This window comes from Tachyglossus aculeatus, chromosome 20 (assembly GCF_015852505.1).
Source record: "Tachyglossus aculeatus isolate mTacAcu1 chromosome 20, mTacAcu1.pri, whole genome shotgun sequence".
Lineage (NCBI taxonomy): Eukaryota > Metazoa > Chordata > Mammalia > Monotremata > Tachyglossidae > Tachyglossus > Tachyglossus aculeatus.
Window position 1 is genome coordinate 2,452,157 of NC_052085.1, and position 19,274 is coordinate 2,471,430.

The 19,274-nt window shown below is 48.9% G+C and overlaps 1 protein-coding gene across 1 annotated transcript; it reads left to right on the forward strand.

Moving 5' to 3' along the window:
• Positions 1 to 787: 787 nt before the first annotated feature.
• Positions 788 to 5,772, forward strand: RASL11A (RAS like family 11 member A). Its single transcript, XM_038761819.1, has 4 exons — positions 788 to 1,029; positions 2,867 to 2,923; positions 3,051 to 3,130; positions 5,089 to 5,772. Exons 1-4 carry the CDS (start codon positions 915 to 917, stop codon positions 5,551 to 5,553), a joined length of 717 nt encoding a protein of 238 aa, XP_038617747.1. The 5' UTR covers positions 788 to 914; the 3' UTR covers positions 5,554 to 5,772.
• Positions 5,773 to 19,274: the final 13,502 nt, after the last annotated feature.

The window sequence follows — 19,274 nt, forward strand, 5'->3', positions numbered from 1 at the left end:
CGCTTAGTACAGTGCTCCGCACATTGTAAGCGCTCAATAAATACGATTGATGATGATGATGAATGAATGAATGACTACAGGGCTCCGCCTCGAAGGGCGCGAGGGAGGCGGGGCGCGAGGAGGGGGCGCGAGGACGGCGCGAGACGGGCGCGCCTGCGCAGTTGGGCCGGGGGGGGGGCGCCCCTGGAGGCGTCAGAGCCTTTGCGCACGCGTTGCTGAGCCCGCCCCTCCCCCCGCCCTCCCTCTGAGGAGAAGGAGGAGGAGGGCGGCCATCGCGGCCTACCCTTTTGTGGGCCCCTCCGAGCCCTTTAAAAGCAGCCGGCCTCCTCCCCCTTCTAGACTGTGAGCCCACTGTTGGGTGGGGACTGTCTGTATGTGCTGCCGACTTGTACTTCCCAAGCGCTTAGTACAGTGCTCCGCACATCGTAAGCGCTCAATAAATACGATTGATGGTGATGATGAATGAATGACTACAGGGCTCCGCCTCGCGCCAAGGGCGCGAGGGAGGGGGGCGCGAGGACGGCGCGAGGCGGCCGCGCCTGCGCAGTTGGGCGGGGAGGGGGCGCCCCTGGCGGCGTCAGAGCCTTTGCGCACGCGTTGCTGAGCCCGCCTTCCCTCTGAGGAGAAGGAGGAGGAGGGCGGCCATCGCGGCCTACCCTTTTGTGGGCCCCTCCGAGCCCTTTAAAAGCAGCCGGCCTCCTCCCCCTTCTAGACTGTGAGCCCGCTGTTGGGTGGGGACTGTCTGTATGTGCTGCCAACTTGGACTATCCCAAGCGCTCAGTACAGTGCCCTGCACACAGTAAGCGCTCAATAAATACGATTGATTTGATTGACTGATTGATTGTAACTGCGGCCACACAAGCAGCTGTGGCCGCCGGCTCCTCCCTCCGGGCCCGGCCGGGGTGGGTGGCCTCATGCGGTTGCCCACCATGTCCGGGCACTGTCTGCTCGCCCCCATCCCAGAATCCTCCGCGGCGCGCAGAGATGTCAAGCTGGCCGTGCTGGGCTCCGGCCGCGTGGGCAAGAGCGGTGAGTTGGGTTTCTTCTCTATAATAATAATTAAAAAATGGCATTTATTAAGCGCTTACTATGTGCAGAGCACTGTTCTAAGCGCTGGGGAATTTACAAGGTGATCAGGTTGTCCCACGTGGGGCTCACAGTCTTCATCCCCATTTTACAGATGAGGGAACTGAGGCCCAGAGAAGTTAAGTGACTTGCCCAAAGTCACACAGTTGACAAGTGGTGGAGCCGGGATTTGAACCCATGACCTCTGACTCCAAAGCCCGTGCTTTTTCCACTGAGCCACGCTGCTTCTCTATCCCCCCACCCCCTTTTAATAGTAATAATAATAATGATGGCATTTATTAATTATTAATCAATTTGTACTTCCCAAGCGCTTCGTACGGTGCTCTGCACATAGTAAGCGCTCAATAAATATGATTGATTGATTGATTAAGCGCTTACTATGTGCAAAGCACTGTTCTAAGCGCTGGGGGAGGTTACAAGGCCATCAGATTGTCCCACGGGGGGCTCACAGTCTTCATCATCATCATCATCAATCGTATTTGTTGAGCGCTTACTATGTGCAGAGCACTGTACTAAGCGCTTGGGAAGTACAAATTGGCAACATATAGAGACAGTCCCTACCCAACAGTGGGCTCACAGTCTAAAAGGGGGAGTCTTAATCCCCATTTTCCAGATGAGGGAACTGAGTACATATCTATTCTATTTTATTTTGTTGGTATGTTTGGTTTTGTTCTCTGGCTCCCCCTTTTAGACTGTGAGCCCACTGTTGGGACTGGCTCTATATGTTGCCAATTTGTACTTCCCAAGCGCTCAGTACAGTGCTCTGCACACAGTAAACGCTCAATAAATACGATTGGTGATGATGATGATGATGAAGTGACTTGCCCAAAGTCACACAGCTGACAATGGGCAGAGTGGGGATTTGAACCCATGACCTCTGACTCCAAAGCCCGGGCTCTTTCCACTGAGCCACGCTGCTTCTTTTAGACTGTGAGCCCACTGTGGGGTAGGGACTGGCTCTATATGTTGCCAACTTGGGCTTCCCAGGCGCTTAGTACAGTGCTCTGCACACAGTAAGCGCTCAATAAATACGATTGATTGATTGGGACTGTCTCTATATGTTGCCAGCTTGGACTTCCCAAGCGCTTAGTACAGTGCTCTGCACACAGTAAGCGCTCAATAAATACGATTGATTGATTGATTGAGTGCCGGGCTGAAGGGGCACGGTCGAAAAGTCGCAGCCGTGGCCGGTTCCTGGGGTCGCAGCCCCTCCTGCGGAGCCTTAAAACAACCCTCTTCCTCCTCCTCACCACCCTCCTGGGCAGCCCCATCCCCAACCACCCTACCTTGGTGCTGCCCAGGCCTCGGACCCAGTGGCCCTGGGGAGTGGCGGGCAAAGAGGTTGGCACGGATGGGGATCGGGGTCCGGGACCTTTAAAAATGTACCGGGAAAGCCCTGGGTGGGCAGGAATAATAATAATACTGGTGTGTGTTAAACGCTTACTATGTGCGAAGCACCGTTCTAAGCGCTGGGGGGGGATACAAGGTGATCAGGGTGTCCCACGGGGGGCTCACGGTCTTCACCCCCCATTTTACAGAGGAGGGAACTGAGGTTTAGAGAAGTTAAAGCGACTTGCCCACGGTCATCTGCCCTTCTGGGTCAGATCGTGGTACGGTGGTTTCGTCCCTCCGTCTCCGCTCCTCTAGGTTGTCTGACCAACAAAACCCTCCTCGGAGCTGGACAGTCGTGACCATCTGTGATGGAAATACTCAAAAGATCTATCCTTCATCCCCCTCTCCTTCTTCCTGCCAGAAATAACGAGGGATTATTTCCTTTCAGCAATTATTGTACGCTTCCTGACCAAGCGATTTATTGGCGATTATGAACCCAATGCAGGTAAAGACCGATTTTTTTAATATATACGTGTATGTGCATCTTCAGATATCACTCTTCCCTCTCCCCAGGACTAGATTCAAATCCCTTTCTCCTTTTTCCCTCCACACCCGTCCCTTGGCTCCTTCAGGGAAGCTGTATTCGAGACTCGTCCACATAGAGGGAGACCAGCTGTCCTTACAGATCCAGGACACGCCGGGCTGTATTCAGGTAAGGCTCTCCCCCGGGTCGCCCCGTTGGCTTCCTCGGGACCGATCTTTCTAAGATTCGGTGGAGCCGGAAGGGTTACTCCCACCCTGGTTGCCGGTTTCTTTTAGTTACTGGCCAGATCTGCCCGCGATTCGGTAACGCGCCGCGAGCCGGCTCGAGCTGGAAGTCCGTGACGGCAGTGAGCGGAACTAATCGATCGATAATACCGACTTCATCATCAATCGTATTTATTGAGCGCTTACTATGTGCAGAGCACTGTACTAAGCGCTTGGGAAGTACAAATTGGCAACATATAGAGACAGTCCCTACCCAACAGTGGGCTCACAGTCTAAAAACTTGGCAGCCTGATCACTGTGCTAAGCGTACGGGCGAGTTCTGCAGAGCTAATAGATGTGATCCCTGTTCACAAGAAGCTTATTGAAGTGGAGCTGGGGAGGGGGACACCAAAAAGCCCAGCGATAGAAGAGAAAGGGAAAAACGGGGAGAGAGGAAGGAACCGTTCCTAGGAGCAGCTGACAAGCACTAGGGTTTTCCTTGCAGCTTCAGTTTCTCCGGAATGGAGCTGGAAAGCATTTGCGTTTCTTTGGTTCCTCCACCTATCCCAATCAGATCTCAGCCGGGAGGGAGGCGGGGGCACAAACCGATGACTGATGACTCCGCTATTCAGACCACACAGGGCTCCGGCGAAACCCCCGGAGACAAAAGGACTCCTATTTCCTCAGTGGACCTCCTGAAAAAGGATTTGTTTGGTTGCACAGAGTAGGTTTTGGCGATCGATGCTTACTTGGCAGGACTGCCCGAGGGGCTTAACGTTGCAGAGCTCGTGGTTGGAACTGCGCGGGTCTGAGAGGTTTTCCTTGGCGGATGTCTTTTCGGATCTGCCCTGATCCAACATGACCCTCTCTGGCAAGCAAAGGACAAGGATAGGATCCGCCGTACACCACGAGCGAGGCTGAGGGACACACATCTCCCAAGCAAGGATAGGGCCATCCCTCCCTGAAACTCCTTGTGAACCAGGAAGCAGAGCAGCCCTAACGGATAGAGCAGGGGCCTTGGAGGCAGAAAGACCCGGGTTCTCATCCTGGCTCTGCCGCTTGTCTGCTGTGTGACCTCGGGCAAGTCACTTCACTTCTCTGGGCCTCGGCCACCTCATCTGTAAAATGGGGATTGAGACTGTGAGCCCCACGCGGGACAGGGACCGTGTCCTACTCGAATTGCTTGTCTCTACTACAGGCCCTGGCACATAGTAAGCGCTTAAGATACCTCAGTTATTATTATTAACCAGACCAGATTCGAACACTAAACTGTACGAATTGAGTACTAGCGTTCTTTCCAGGGACGTCCCCTTCCGCCCCGCCAAATTCCCACCGGGTCTTCCCTCGCAGGTCCGAGAAGACCTCGGGCCAGTCACTTCACTTCTCTGGGCCTCGGCGACCTCATCTGTAAAATGGGGATTGAGACTGTGAGCCCCACGCGGGACAGGGACCGTGTCCAACTCGAATTGCTTGTCTCTACTACAGGGCCTGGCACAAAGTAAGCGCTTAACAGGTACTTCAGTTGTTATTATTAACCAGACCAGATCCAAACACCAAACTGTGCAAGAATTGAGTACTAGCGTTCTTTCCAGGGACGTCCCCTTCCGCCCTGCCAAATTCCCACCGGGTCTTCCCTCGCAGGTCCGAGAAGACCTCGGGCAAGTCACTTCACTTCTCTGGGCCTCGGCGACCTCATCTGTAGAATGGGGATTGAGACTGTGAGCCCCACGCGGGACAGGGACCGTGTCCAACTCGAATTGCTTGTCTCTACTACAGGGCCTGGCACATGGTAAGCGCTTAGCAGATACCTCGGTTGTTATTATTAACCAGTCCGGATCCGAACACTAAACCGTGCAAGAATTGAGTCTTTCCAGGGACGTCCCCTTCCGCCCCGCCAAATTCCCACCGGGTCTTCCCTCACAGGTCCGAGAGGACTCGGCCCAGGCATTGGAGTCCCTGTCCGGGTGTGTGCGGTGGGCGGAGGGCTTCCTGCTGGTGTTCTCCATCACGGACTACAGCAGCTACCAGGCCATCCGGCCCCTGTACCAGCACATCCGCAAGGTCCACCCGGACGCCAACGTCCCCGTCGTCATCGTGGGGAACAAGGGGGACCTGCTGCACGCCCGGCAGGTGCAGGCCAGCGCCGCCGTCCAGCTGGCCGACGAGCTGGGCGGCGCCTTCCTGGAAGTGTCCACCAGCGAGGACTACGAGGGCGTGTGCGCCGTCTTCCGGCACTTGTGCAGGGAGGTCGGCAAGCTGCAGGGCGGCGGGGACAAGAGGCGCTCCTCCGTCACCTCCAGGCCCAAATCGCCCAACGTGCAGGACCTGAAGAGGCGTTTCAAGCAGGCCCTGGCCTCCAAAGTCAGATCCCCCCCACTGTTGGGGTGAGCGCGGTTCCACTATTCCGGCGGGCAGCGGGACAGACTGGTTTTATCACTTGAGAGTTTATTTTTGTACAGCCGTTATTGATTTTCGTGCGTGTGTGTGTGTGTGCGGCGTGTGAGAAGATGTTCTCCCACGGCCGCGCGGAGACTTTTGTAAAGGAATTTGTATCGCGCCAAAGCGAACGCGGGCCGGTCCTTTTCATTAAAGGCAAATCGATACAAATCTTTGGTTTTTTATTTTGCCAAAAATAATCATCTCGGCTGAGCTTCCGGAATTCAAATCTTGCCTCCGATTTAAACTAGGACTTGTCGGGGATCGGAGGGAGGTGCTTCTCTAGGAGAAGACGAGCACTTGTATCAGTTGTTGGGGAGGAAGGGGATTTATTAAGCGCAATATCCCAAGCACTTCAACTGAGGCCCAAGCCATGTTCTGTGCCCACAAGGAGCTTCCCGTCTACCAAACACTCATTTCCTGGGCCTTTCCTTTAATCTGGGCCACACAGACGGGCGGATGAGGGGCCCGATGCTAAGTCTGCTTGAGCCGAAATTAAAGTCAGCAAAATCTGAGAGAAAAGTGGAGTAGCAAAGAAACTTAAGCTCACAACTTGAGCTGTGAGCCCTATGTGGAACTCTCTCCGACCTGCTTAATCATGTATCTGCCCCAGTGCTTAGAACAGTGTTTGAAACATAGTAAGCACTTAATAAATATTGTTATTATTATGAAAGAGGTAGTTCACTGGGGCCAAAGAGTCAGCGAGTTATGTTTATTACATGACTCATAAAGTCAACAGAACATCTTCTTCCCATGACTGTTTGCTCACCATGAGGCAGCTGGGATTTGGGTTGAGAGATGCCGGGCCTGAATCTGCCTTGACTGAGTAAAGCACAGATAAAGTGCTCCCAATTCACAGAGAGGAGTTGCTCTAATATAATTAAACTGAAAAGTCATTGCTGCCATCAAGGGGAAACTGAGGTGACTCTGCTTGATTAAGACCCTGGGGGGAGAGAGAAAGGCGTGGGGGTCAGGAAAAGGGAGGGAAGAGAAGAGTTACCTAAAGGTCTGCAGCTAAGGCAGAAAGATCAGAACCCTCATAATAATAATAATAATGGCATTTATTAAGCGCTTACTATGTGCACACTCTGGTTGTCAATCATCATCATCATCAATTGTATTTATTGAGCGCTTACTGTGTGCACAGCACTGTATTAAGCGCTTGGGAAGTACAAATTGGCAACATATAGAGACAGTCCCTACCCAACAGTGGGCTCACGGTCTAAAAGGGGGAGACAAAACCAAACATACTAACGAAATAAAATAAATAGAATAGATATGTACAAGTAAAATAGAGTAATAAATATGTACAAACATATCTACATACACAGGTGCTGTGGGGAAGGGAAGGAGGTAAGATGGGGGGGATGGAGAGGGGGGCGAGGGGGAGAGGAAGGAAGGGGCTCAGTCTGGGAAGGCCTCCTGGAGGAGGTGAGCTCTCAGTAGGGCCTTGAAGGGAGGAAGAGAGCTAGCTTGGCGGATGGGCAGAGGCAGTCAGTTTATTAAATGCTTACTGTGAGCAAAGCATTGTAGTAAGCCTGTGGGAAAGTAGGGACTGTCTCTATATGTTGCCAATTTGTACTTCCCAAGCACTTAGTACAGTGCTCTGCACATAGTAAGCGCTCAATAAATATGATTGATTGATTGATTGATATTACCTTGACTGCAACAAGTTAACAGTCTAGCTTATATTCTAGAGTCGGGGGAGACGGTCATTAATATAAATAAATAAATGACAGATATGTACATAAGTGCTGTGGGGCTGGGAAGGGATGAATAAAGGGAGCGAGTCAGGACGACGCAGAAGGGAGTGGGAGAAGAGGAAAGGAGGGCTTAGTCAGAGAAGGCCTTTTGAACACTTTGAAGGGGGGGGAGAGTAATTGTCGGATATGAGGAGGGAGGGCTTTCCAGGCCACAGGCAGGACGCGGACGAAATGGAGGTACAGCGAGGTTAGCGCTAGAAGAGTGAAGCGCGCGGGCTGAGTTGTAGTAGGAAGAAAGTACACAGGCAAGGTGAAGTGGAAAGCCGAGCAGTTCGGCGTAAATTTACAGATCGAATTTACTGGATAACATTTTCTTCTTGTTCTTCCCTTTGGAGGCTGAGCTCCTTAGTCGGGAAGGTCCCGTGACTCTCTTCAACTTCCCACTTGGCTTTGCCTGTGGAGACCCTCCTATGCCCTTCTCTCTTTGTTTAATGGTATTTGGTAAGTGTTTGCTACGTGTCAGTCACTGCTCTCCTGCTATATTGATCCTTCCAGCTCAGGCATATTGGCCTGAAAGGCCACTAATGTGAAATCACAGCGTGAGGCTTCAGCTCCCCAGAGGGATTTTCTCTAATTTGAGTCCGCCTGCTTTTCCTCCTTTCCTTCTTCTGCCTTCTCCATTTCCTCTTCCTCCTTTTCTCCCTCTATAGATCAATTATAATAATAATAATAATGTCATTTATTAAGCGCTTACTACGTGCCAAGCACTAAGTTCTAAGCGCTGGGGAGGTTACAAGGTGATCAGGTTGTCCCACGGGGGGCTCACAGTCTTAATCCCCATTTTACAGATGAGGGAACTGAGGCTCAGAGAAGTTAAGTGACTTGCCCAAAGTCACACAGTTGACAATTGCCGGAGCCGGGACTTGAACCCATGACCTCTGACTCCAAAGCCCAGGCTCTTTCCATTGAGCCACAGTATTTATGGAGCACTTTACTATGTGTGGAGCACTGTAGTAAGTAATAATAATAATAATGGCATTTATTAAGCGCTTACTATGTGCAAAGCACTGTTCTAAGCACGGGGGAGGTTACAAGGTGATCAGGTTGTCCCATGGGGGGCTCACAGTCTTAATCCCCACTTTACAGATGAGGTAACCGAGGCCCAGAGAAGTTAAGTGACTTACCCAAAGTCACACAGCTGATGGTGGAGACGGGATTTGAACCCATGACCCCTGACTCCAAAGCCCGGGCTCTTTCCACTGAGCCACGTTATTTATGGAGCACTTACTATGTGTGGAGCACTGTAGTAAGTACTTGAAAGAGTACAATACAACAGAGTGGGTAGACATGTTCCCTGTCCACAAGGAGCTTACAGTCCAGAGGGGGAGGCAGACATTATAATAAAGTATGAATATTTACATCAGTGCTGTGGGGCTGAGGGTGGAGTGAATAAAAGGTGAAAATCAAATTACAAGGGCAATGCAGAAGGGATTCTTTTCCCCCTCCTCTATTCCGACCATAGATATTTTGTATCTACCCCAATGCTTAGCACACAGTACCCCACTTGGCACATAGTAAAGATTTTCAATCAATGGTTTTATTGAGCACTTTATTGAGCACTCTGCATGCAGAGTACTGTACTAAGTGCTTGAAAGAGTTCAGTATAACAGAGTTGGCAGCCGTGTTCCCTGTCCCCACAGCACCTGTATATATGTTTGTACGTATTTATTACCCTATTTTATTTGTACATATTTATTCTATTTATTTTATTTTGTGAATATGCTTTGTTTTGTTGTCTGTCTCCCCCTTCTAGACTGTGAGCCCGCTGTTGGGTAGGGACCGTCTCTATATGTTGCCAACTTGTACTTCCCAAGCATTTAAGACAGTGCTCTGCACACAGTAAGCGCTCAATAAATACGATTGATTGATTAGTACAGTGCTCTGCACACAGTAAGCGCTCAATAAATACCACTGAATGAATTGAATGAATTACCAGAATTATTGTTATTGCTCTCTCCCCTTCTCCTTCCTCCTCCTCTTCACTGCCCCCACCCTGGACATCCTCATCTTCATCATCACGCAACGGTATTCAATAAGTGTTCAATTTGGGTGGAGCAAAAATGAACCTTCGAGGGTCTCTTGAGGCTGGCTCAAGCGTGGCTCAGTGAAAAGAGCACAGCCTTTGGAGTCAGTGGCCATGGGTTCAAATCCCGACTCCGCCAACTGTCAGCTGTGTGACTTTGGGCAAGTCACTTAACTTCTCTGCGCCTCAGTTACCTCATCTGGAAAATGGGGATTAAGACTGTGAGCCCCTTATGGGACAACCTGATCACTCTGTAACCTCCCCAGCGCTTAGAACAGTGCTTTGCATATAGTAAGCGCTTAATAAATGCCATTATTATTATTATTATTGAGGGACTTCATCACTGCCGTTTTATAGCTGGGGGGGAAAGGAAGAGCGGAGAGGAGCAAGCTCTTCCCGGCCACCTGGAGAAAAGGGTCGGGATGAGATTCCAAGCCTCCCTTGCTCTGGAGCCAGGAATTGGGTCACCTACACCATATGTGTGTGTGTGTGTGTGTGTGTGTGTGTGTGTGTGTGTGTGTGTGTGTGTGTGTGTGTGTGTGTGTGTGTGTGTGTGTGTGTGTGAGAAACAGATAGTTTTGGGGGGGAACAGCTTCTCAGTAACAGTGACTCACAACATCATCCACAACAACTCCGTTCTCTAGGAGATAGCAGCTGAGGATGACACATAGTGGGGGGCAGAGTAATGAAATAGCATCAATTGTTTCCTTTCTCATAAATTGGCTAGAATTATGACCCAACAGAAAATACAAAAAAGCACTCAGAGAGCAAATGGATTTCTCCGTGAAAAACTTTGAGGCTGCTCACTTGGGATAAAATACAAATTGTTGGCAGTTTCTCAACACACACACAAACACACGCACACGAAGCAGGAAGCTGAGTAGCTGACCCTCAGTTATCTGAGTGAGCCAGTTTTGGGAAAATCAATCAATCAATCAATCAATCAATCGTATTTATTGAGTGCTTACTGGGTGCAGAGCACTGTACTAAGCGCTTGGGAAGTACAAGTGGGCAACATATAGAGACAGTCCCTACCCAACAGTGGGCTCACAGTCTAGAAGGGGGAAAACAGGTGAAATCAGGGATTTGGCTAAGAAGCTTTCAAGAAACAACAAAACAGGTTCAGTTGGATCAAAATCCAATCCGTTTGGATCAGTGTTTTTCCACTGCCCAGACCTTTCAACCTGAAGTAGAGTCCTGCAGGAAAGAATGTCCTGGACCATGGGACGTCATGAACGGAGCAAATATAAAACCTTTCCTGAAAAGATGGTGATCTATAAATGTACGTCAATAAATAAATTGATTCTCCCCGTTGGACTTGGAGGGAAAGGGAGTGCTATGGCTTCTCCTTTTCCCTGCCATAGATTCTTCCCAACAGCCAGGAGAAAAGTCAGACACAGTCTAAATCCCCCTCCTCACCTGGAAGCTTAAGGTAACAACCCTGATAATCATCATCATCATCAATCGTATTTATTGAGCGCTTACTATGTGCAGAGCACTGTACTAAGCGCTTGGGAAGTTCAAATTGGCAACATATAGAGACAGTCCCTACCCAACAGTGGGCTCACAGTCTAAATAATGGCCTTTGGTTTCCTGCACATGTGCGCCCGTCTACACGTACATACGTGCACACGCACAGCCCGTGTACAAATCTGTGCCAGGGTGTGGCTGGGATTCAAAAAGCAGCCCAGGGCATGCTGTTGCCAATTTGTACTTCCCAAGCGCTTAGTACAGTGCTCTGCACATAGTAAGCGCTCAATAAATACGATTGGTTGATGATGCTGGAAGACCACATCACCTGCTTTCCCCTCTCCCTGCCCTAGCCTGGCCCCCTCAGGAGTCTTTCCCCACTTTAGACTATAAGCTCAGTGTGGGTAGGGAATGTGTCCGTTTATTGTTGCATTGTTCTCTCCCAAGCGCTTAGTACAGTGCTCTGCACATAGTACGATTAAAGAAAAAAAGATCAAGGCTGAGATGCACGGCCATTGCTTAGCGGCTCTGAGGCCATGAGGGGTGAGGGCCAGAGGGAAAGAGAGGAGATTTTCTGAAGCGCTTACTATGTGCCAGGCACTGTTCTTTAATCAATCAATCAATCAATCAATCGTATTTATTGAGTGCTTACTGTGTGCAGAGCACTGTACTAAGCGCTTTGGAAGTACAAGTTGGCAACATATAGAGACGGTCCCTACCCAACAGTGGGCTCACAGTCTAGAAGACAAAGAAGATAAGATATCATCATCATCATCAATCGTATTTATTGAGCGCTTACTATGTGCAGAGCACTGTACTAAGCGCTTGGGAAGTACAAATTGGCAACACACAGAGACAGTCCCTACCCAACAGCGGGCTCACAGTCTAAAAGGGGGAGACAGAGAACAAAACCAAACATACCAACAAAATAAAATAGAATAGATATGCGCAAGTAAAATAAATAAATAAATAAATAAATAGAGTAATAAATATGTACAAACATATATACATATATACAGGTGCTGTGGGGAAGGGAAGGAGGTAAGACGGGGGGGATGGAGAGGGGGACGAGGGGGAGAGGAAGGAAGGGGCTCAGTCTGGGAAGATATGCCACTCTCCTTGCCTCTTAGATTGCATCTCAGCCTTGATCTTTTTTTCTTTAATCACACTATGTGCAGAGCACTGTACTAAGGGTGGGTAAAGGGAGGAAATCCGAGTCAAGAAAGGCAAAAAAAAAAATCCAGTGCCCACCTCCCACTTGCGTGCAGAAAGGGATCTGGGACTCATCTGCTCATGAGAAGCAGCGTGGCTAGGTGGAAAGGGCACGGGCTTTGGGGTCAGAGGTCATGGGTTCGAATCCCGGCTCCACCACAAGTCTGCTGTGTGACCTTGGGCAAGTCACTTAACTTCTCTGAGCCTCAGTTACCTCATCTGTAAAAATGGGGATTAAGACTGTGAGCCCCACGTGGGACAACTTGATCACACTGTATACCCCCAGCGCTTAGAACAGTGCTTTGCACATAGTAAGCGCTTAACCAATGCCATCATCATCATTATTATCATTATTATTATTATCTGGGGTTGAACTCTATAGGCCAAGAAGCAGGGTGGCCTCGGTGGAAAAGGCACAGGCCCGGGAATCAAAGGACCTGGGTTCTCACCCTGCCACGTGCCTGTTCTGGGACCTTGGACAAGTCACTTAGCTTCTCTGTGCCTCGGTTTCCTCATCTGTAAAACAGGGATTCAATACCTGTTCTCTCTCTCAGACTGGAAGCCTGTGTGTGAAACAGACTGTGTCCGATCTGATCATCTTTTTTCTACCCCAGTGCTTAGGGTAGTGCTTGGTCCGGAGCGGCCCCTAACAAATTGTTATTATTATTATCACTATTATTATTGCCGTCACTGTTATTAATTCTACTACATTTCTCCCAGACTTCTGGGTAGGGCAGTGTCTTTCCCTATGGCCCACCCAGTAGGTCAAAGAGGAAATAAACTCAGGACCCCAGAGGGCAAAACTACCAAGTTAAATTCCTTTTCCCACCCATAAGAGATATTAATGAGAGCTGAAACAACAGTAGTATGTGCAGCAAGGGCCAGAGCCCGCTCCGTTTCCCACTGTTTCCCACTCCGTGTCTCGTAGACTCTCCCCCTCCATCTCTGCCTCCACATCCCGCCTATCCTCCGTCTCACTCCTAAATATTCCAGTCTCAGTCCCAGTTGAAAGGGAATAATAAAATGTCCTCACTAATGCGATCCAATCACCCTAATGACCATTAAGTTGCTTTTTCGAGAGTTACATTCGAAAATGATTTTCTTTCTCTCTGAGTACTCCAACAATGGATTAGGCTGAGGAAAGTCAAATTTCCTGGCTCCATCAGATCCGATTCACCCGGGCTTGAGGACACCCTGCTAATCAAAGTGAGGCTCCAATGTCCAACATAATAGATCACATCACTATTAAGAGACATTTTTCTGAATCAGTGAGCGTGTTCTATACTTTAATATTACCCTTACGTAATAGGCTAGCAGAACGGACCGCGGTTCACCCGGGGCTACAGAAAGATCAGCGGGGAGGAGAGAGACAAAAGGAAGGAAAGTTATTTACTGTGTGACCTTGAGCAAGTCCTGTAATGTCTCTGGGCCTCAGTTTCCTCATCGGTAAAATAGGGATTAAGACGGTAAGCCCTAGGTGGGACAAGGATGGTGACCGATTTGATTATCTTGTATCTACCCCAGTGCTTAGTACAGTGCCCGGAACACAGTATGGGCTTAACAAATACTACTTAAAAAAGGAAAGGCTCAGACAGGGAGGGACATGTCTGTGAGTCGCATACATGCCTACAGTCATTTCCTTCAACACCGATCACACTCTCTCCAGGACAGAAATGCACTGTAGAAAGAAGGTTCCCAATCTTTCGGCAGCATTCTAGCCAAATCTAATACTAAAACGTGTGAGTGAAAAACATGTTTGTGAGTCTTAAAGGATACTTCAAAATTCTTAGCAGCACTTGGACTTCAGAATGATTTAATTCTGTATATATGTTTGTACATATTTATTACTCTATTTATTTATTTATTTTACCTGTACATATCTATTCTATTTATTTTATTTTGTTAGTATGTTTGGTTTTGTCTCCCCCTTTTAGACTGTGAGCCCACTGTTGGGTAGGGACTGTGTCTATATGTTGCCAATTTGTACTTCCCAAGCGCTTAGTACAGGGCTCTGCGCACAGTAAGCGCTCAATAAATACGATTGATGATGATGATGTCTTACTAAGGTAACCTGGGCAGGAGGTTTGGGGCTGGGCGTCCATACTGAGGTCAGTGGCTGCTTGCTGGCCTTCTCCAGTTTCCCGGAACTCCAAAGGCTGCTCCAAGGATCTTCACGAGCCGGTGGAAAAGGGCAGGTAGACCTGGAGGCTGGAAGACTCAAATGTCGACCAGGGAATGGGTTGGCCTCAGGGTGCTCAGGCGGGCTACGAGGAGGCAGCGTGACTTGGTGGAAAGAGCCTGGGGCTTGCGGTCGGGACACCTGAGTTCTAATCCTACTTCAGCTACTGGCCTGCTGTGTGACTTTGGGTAAGTGATTTAACCTCTCTGGGCCTCAGAAGCCTCAGCTGTAAAATGGGGATATATCCGCTCTCCCTTCCTTTTAAACCATAAACCCCGTGTAGGGCAGGGACTGTGTCTGATCTGATTGTCCTGTATCTACCGCACCGCTAAGCGCAGAGTTCGGCGCACAGTAAGCATTTTAATCAGTCATTATTAAAAGGAGGGTTGACTGGTTTCTCTTGCCTGCCTGAGGTGTTTACCTGGGGTAGAGTCATTTATTTATTTTACTTGTACATTTCTATTTATTTTATTTTGTTAGTATGTTTGGTTTTGTTCTCTGTCTCCCCCTTTCAGACTGTGAGCCCACTGTTGGGTAGGGACTGTCTCTCTATGTTGCCAACTTGTACTTCCCAAGCACTTAGTACCGTGCCCTGCACACAGTAAGCGCTCAATAAATATGATTGATTGATTTGTCACTGCGCAGATTCAGCTCAAAAGCAGCTATTTCCAGCGAAAACATCCGCGCTAAAAATATCCTCACCCATGCCGAGCCTACCACGGTGTGGCTTTTTTCCAGCTGGGGCCACGAGAAAAGGCTCTCAAGTGGATCGGGGCCAGGGAATAGATGGTTTGGAGAAATGTGGGGAGAAAGAGGAGAGACCGAGGAAAAGACAGCTGTGGTTTGGTGGGCCAGCCAGGGGAGCTGAACTCCACATAGGAACAGAAGTTGAGGTGTGGGGGTGAAAGTGGGCCCCTTCCTTCCTCTCCCCCCTCGTCCCCCTCTCCATCCCCCCCCATCTTACCTCCTTCCCTTCCCCACAGCACCTGTATATATGTCTATATGTTTGTACATATTTATTACTGTATTTATTTTACTTGTACATATCTATTCTATTTATTTTATTTTGTCAGTATGTTTGGTTTTGTTCTCCGTCTCCCCCTTTAAGACTGTGAGCCCACTGTTGGGTAGGGACTGTCTCTATACGTTGCCAATTTGTACTTCCCAAGCGCTTAGTACAGTGCTCTGCACATAGTAAGCGCTCAATACGATTGATGATGATGACTGTCTCTATATGTTGCCAATTTGTACTTCCCAAGCGCTTAGTACAGTGCTCTGCACATAGTAAGCGCTCAATAAATACGATTGCTGATGATGCCTGTCTCTATATGTTGCCAATTTGTACTTCCCAAGCGCTTATTACAGTGCTCTGCCCAGAGTAAGCGCTCAATAAATACGATTGATGATGACGACTGTCTCTATATGTTGCCAATTTGTACTTCCCAAGCGCTTAGTACAGTGCTCTGCACATAGTAAGCGCTCAATAAATACGATTGATGATGAAAGTGAAGAGTTTCTTTAGCTCCAAAGGGCATGACCTGTTTTCAGTCCACCCAAGAGTTCCCAGAATGCGAGGCTCAGTTTGAAAGGGTCCCACCGAGTCACAAGACTCCGAAATCTCAAGCCACACCGAGCACGCGGGGTCAGACTGATGGCCAGTCAATACATTAAGCCTACCCATTTCTGCCTCTTCCTTCCTCTCCCCCTCGTCCCCCTCTCCATCCCCCCCGTCTTACCTCCTTCCCTTCCCCACAACACCTGTATATATGGATATATGGTTGTACATATTTATTACTCTATTTATTTATTTATTTTACTTGTACATATCTATCCTATTTATTTTATTTTGTTAGTATGCTTGGTTTTGTTCTCTGTCTCCCCCTTTTAGACTGTGAGCCCACTGTTGGGTAGGGACTGTCTCTAGATGTTGCCAATTTGTACTTCCCAAGCGCTTAGTGCAGTGCTCTGCACATAGTAAGCGCTCAATAAATACAATTGATGATGATGATGATGCCTCCTCACTCTTTCAGGGGACTCCCGGAAATCAATGAAGTGTGATTTCCCCCTCCGGAAACCGGAGGGTCTCTCCCTCTGTGGGTTGGGTTTTCCCAATCGCTCCCTGAGCCTACATTCGATGAAAGAGTCTCCCCGTTTTTCATCCATTCAATCGTATTTACTGAGCGCTTACTGTGTGCGGAGCACTGGACTAAGCGCTTGTTTGCCCGGTTTAGAAGTGGGAAAAAACCCATTTAGAGTTCTAGAGGGTCGCTGCTGGAAATGTTCTTACAGGCCGGAGTCCCACTGGTCATCTGCCAGTCCTCTGGTGGTCGGGGTCATTTACAGTGAGGGGTTCCCTGCAAATTCCGACTCAGAGCCTCCCGAGGTGGCGGGATGGGGCTGAAACAGCCCCCCACGACTGAGGGAGAGCTTGCTGGGGTCGGCAATCAGTGGCGAAGGTTTCTGATCTCACAATTCTGTATTCTGTGAGGGACCTACCTTCCCCTCCCTTCACATCCAGCAGGCTGTGGCTCACCCCATCTTCCCGGCCTTTCTGAAATCCCATCCCTTCCAAGAGGCCTTCCCGGATTCATCCCTCGCTCCCCCACACTACTGCCCTCTCTACGGTCACACCAGCGCTCTCTCCCCCCTCTCCAAAACACTTAAATATAATCAATCAACTGTATTTATTGAGCACTTACTGTGTGCAGGGCACTGTACTAAGTGCTTGGGAGAGTACAATACAGCAGACCCATTCCCTGCCCACAGGAAGCTTATAGTCCAGAAGGGAAGACAGACATTAATATAAAGTTACAAATGTGTACATAAGTGCTGTCAATATAGATCTTGACCCCAAGTACAGTGCTCTGCACACAGTAAGCGCTCAATAAATACTATTGATGATGATGATGATGACCCCTTCCAACCCCCTAACCTGTAGTTTATTTTAGTGTCTATCTCCCTGCTATCTCCCCCTCGTCCCCCTCTCCATCCCCCCATCTTACCTCCTTCCCTTCCCCACAGCACCTGTATATATGTATATATGGTTGCACATATTTATTACTCTATTTATTTATTTATTTATTTTACTTGTACATTTCTATCCTATTTATTTTACTTTGTTGGTATGTTTGGTTTTGTTCTCTGTCTCCCCCTTTTAGACTGTGAGCCCACTGTTGGGTAGGGACTGTCTCTATGTGTTGCCAATTTGTACTTCCCAAGCGCTTAGTACAGTGCTCTGCACATAGTAAGCGCTCAATAAATACGATCGATTGATTGATTGATTGATTGCTCAGACTATAGGCTCCTCAAGGGCAGGGACAAGTGTACTCTCCAAAGTGTTTTGCACAGCGCTCTGCGCTAAGTGATCAATAAATATGACTGATTGATGGACCGATTACACTGATTATTCAGAGAAGGAGATCAAAAGATTACACCGACACCCAAAAAGCCAGATTCTCCCTGGGCCCAAGACTGCAGCTGGGAGGAAAGGGAAGGGGCATTAACCCTTTTGGGTCGCCACGGCACCACGAAGGAACGGGCATTAACCCTCTCGGGTCGCCACGGCACTACGAAGGACTCTGAAATAGTAACACGACGTGACGCGTCAAACTCTGAAAGTCGGACAGGAAATCGCAGGGAGGTGGAGTCCTAGAATTATGTTCTAAACACAAGATGTTATTTAGTACCAGGAAATCGTTGGCAGAAAACTCCAGGGAAAAGGGCCCAAGATGTGGTTGGTGGGTGTTTTGTTTTCTTATTTCTTGCTTCCTTCTCCCTCTAAATTGTTCCAGTACAGCTTCCTGGCCCGTTTCTTGAAGCCGAGGCCAAGGCGCCCTCACCTCCCGGTGAGTTTCCCGCACCCTCTCGGAAGGAGTCCGGGAGAGGGTGATGGTTCTGGGACCGTCCCCTTTCGGCGCTGTGGTCCTCGGGCCATGGGAGGGGGATGGAGGAGGGAGAGACGGCCTACGTTCAGGATATGTCACACCGCCCCTCAGAAAAATCCAGTGGTTGCCCATCCACCTCCACATCATCATCATCATCATCATCATCAATCGCATTTATTGAGCGCTTACTATGTGCAGAGCACTGTACTAAGCCCTTGGGAAGTACAAATTGGCAACACATAGAGACAGTCCCTACCCAACAGTGGGCTCACAGTCTAAAAGGGGGAGACAGAGAACAAAACCAAACGTACCAACAAAATAAAATAAATAGGATAGATATGTACAAGTAAAATAGAGTAATAAATATGTACAACCATATATACATCCTCATCATCATCATCATCAATCGTATTTATTGAGCGCTTACTATGTGCAGAGCACTGTACTAAGCGCTTGGGAAGTACAAATTGGCAACATATAGAGACAGTCCCTACCCAACAGTGGGCTCACAGTGTAAAAGGGGGAGACAGAGAACAAAACCAAACATACTAACAAAATAAAATAAATAGAATAGACATGTACAAATAAATAAATAAATAGAGTAAAAAATATGTACAAACATATATACATATATACAGGTGCTGTGGGGAAGGGAAGGAGGTAAGATGGGGGGATGGAGAGGGGGATGAAGGGGAGAGGAAGGAAGGGGCTCAGTGTGGGAAGGCCTCCTGGAGGAGGTGAGCTCTCAGCAGGGCCTTGAAGGGAGGAAGAGAGCTAGCTTGGCAGATGGGCAGAGGGAGGGCATTCCAGGCTCAACATCCATTCCACATCAAACAGAAACTCCTCACCGTTGGCTTTGAAGTAGCCCACCACCTTGCCCCCTTCCTACTTGGCGGCTGGCTCCTTTCCTTCTACAACCCAGGCCGCACACTTCCCTCCTTTACCCGTAACCTTCTCACTGGGCCTCCATCTCGCCTGCCCCGCCTCGATATCTCCCGTCTCGCTGCCGACCCCTCGCCCATGTCCTGCCTCTGTGCTGGAATGCCATGTCCTCCCCTCCCCATCCCCCCCAACTTACCTCCTTCCCCTCCCCACAGCACCGGTATATATGTTTATACATATTTATTACTCTATTTTATTTG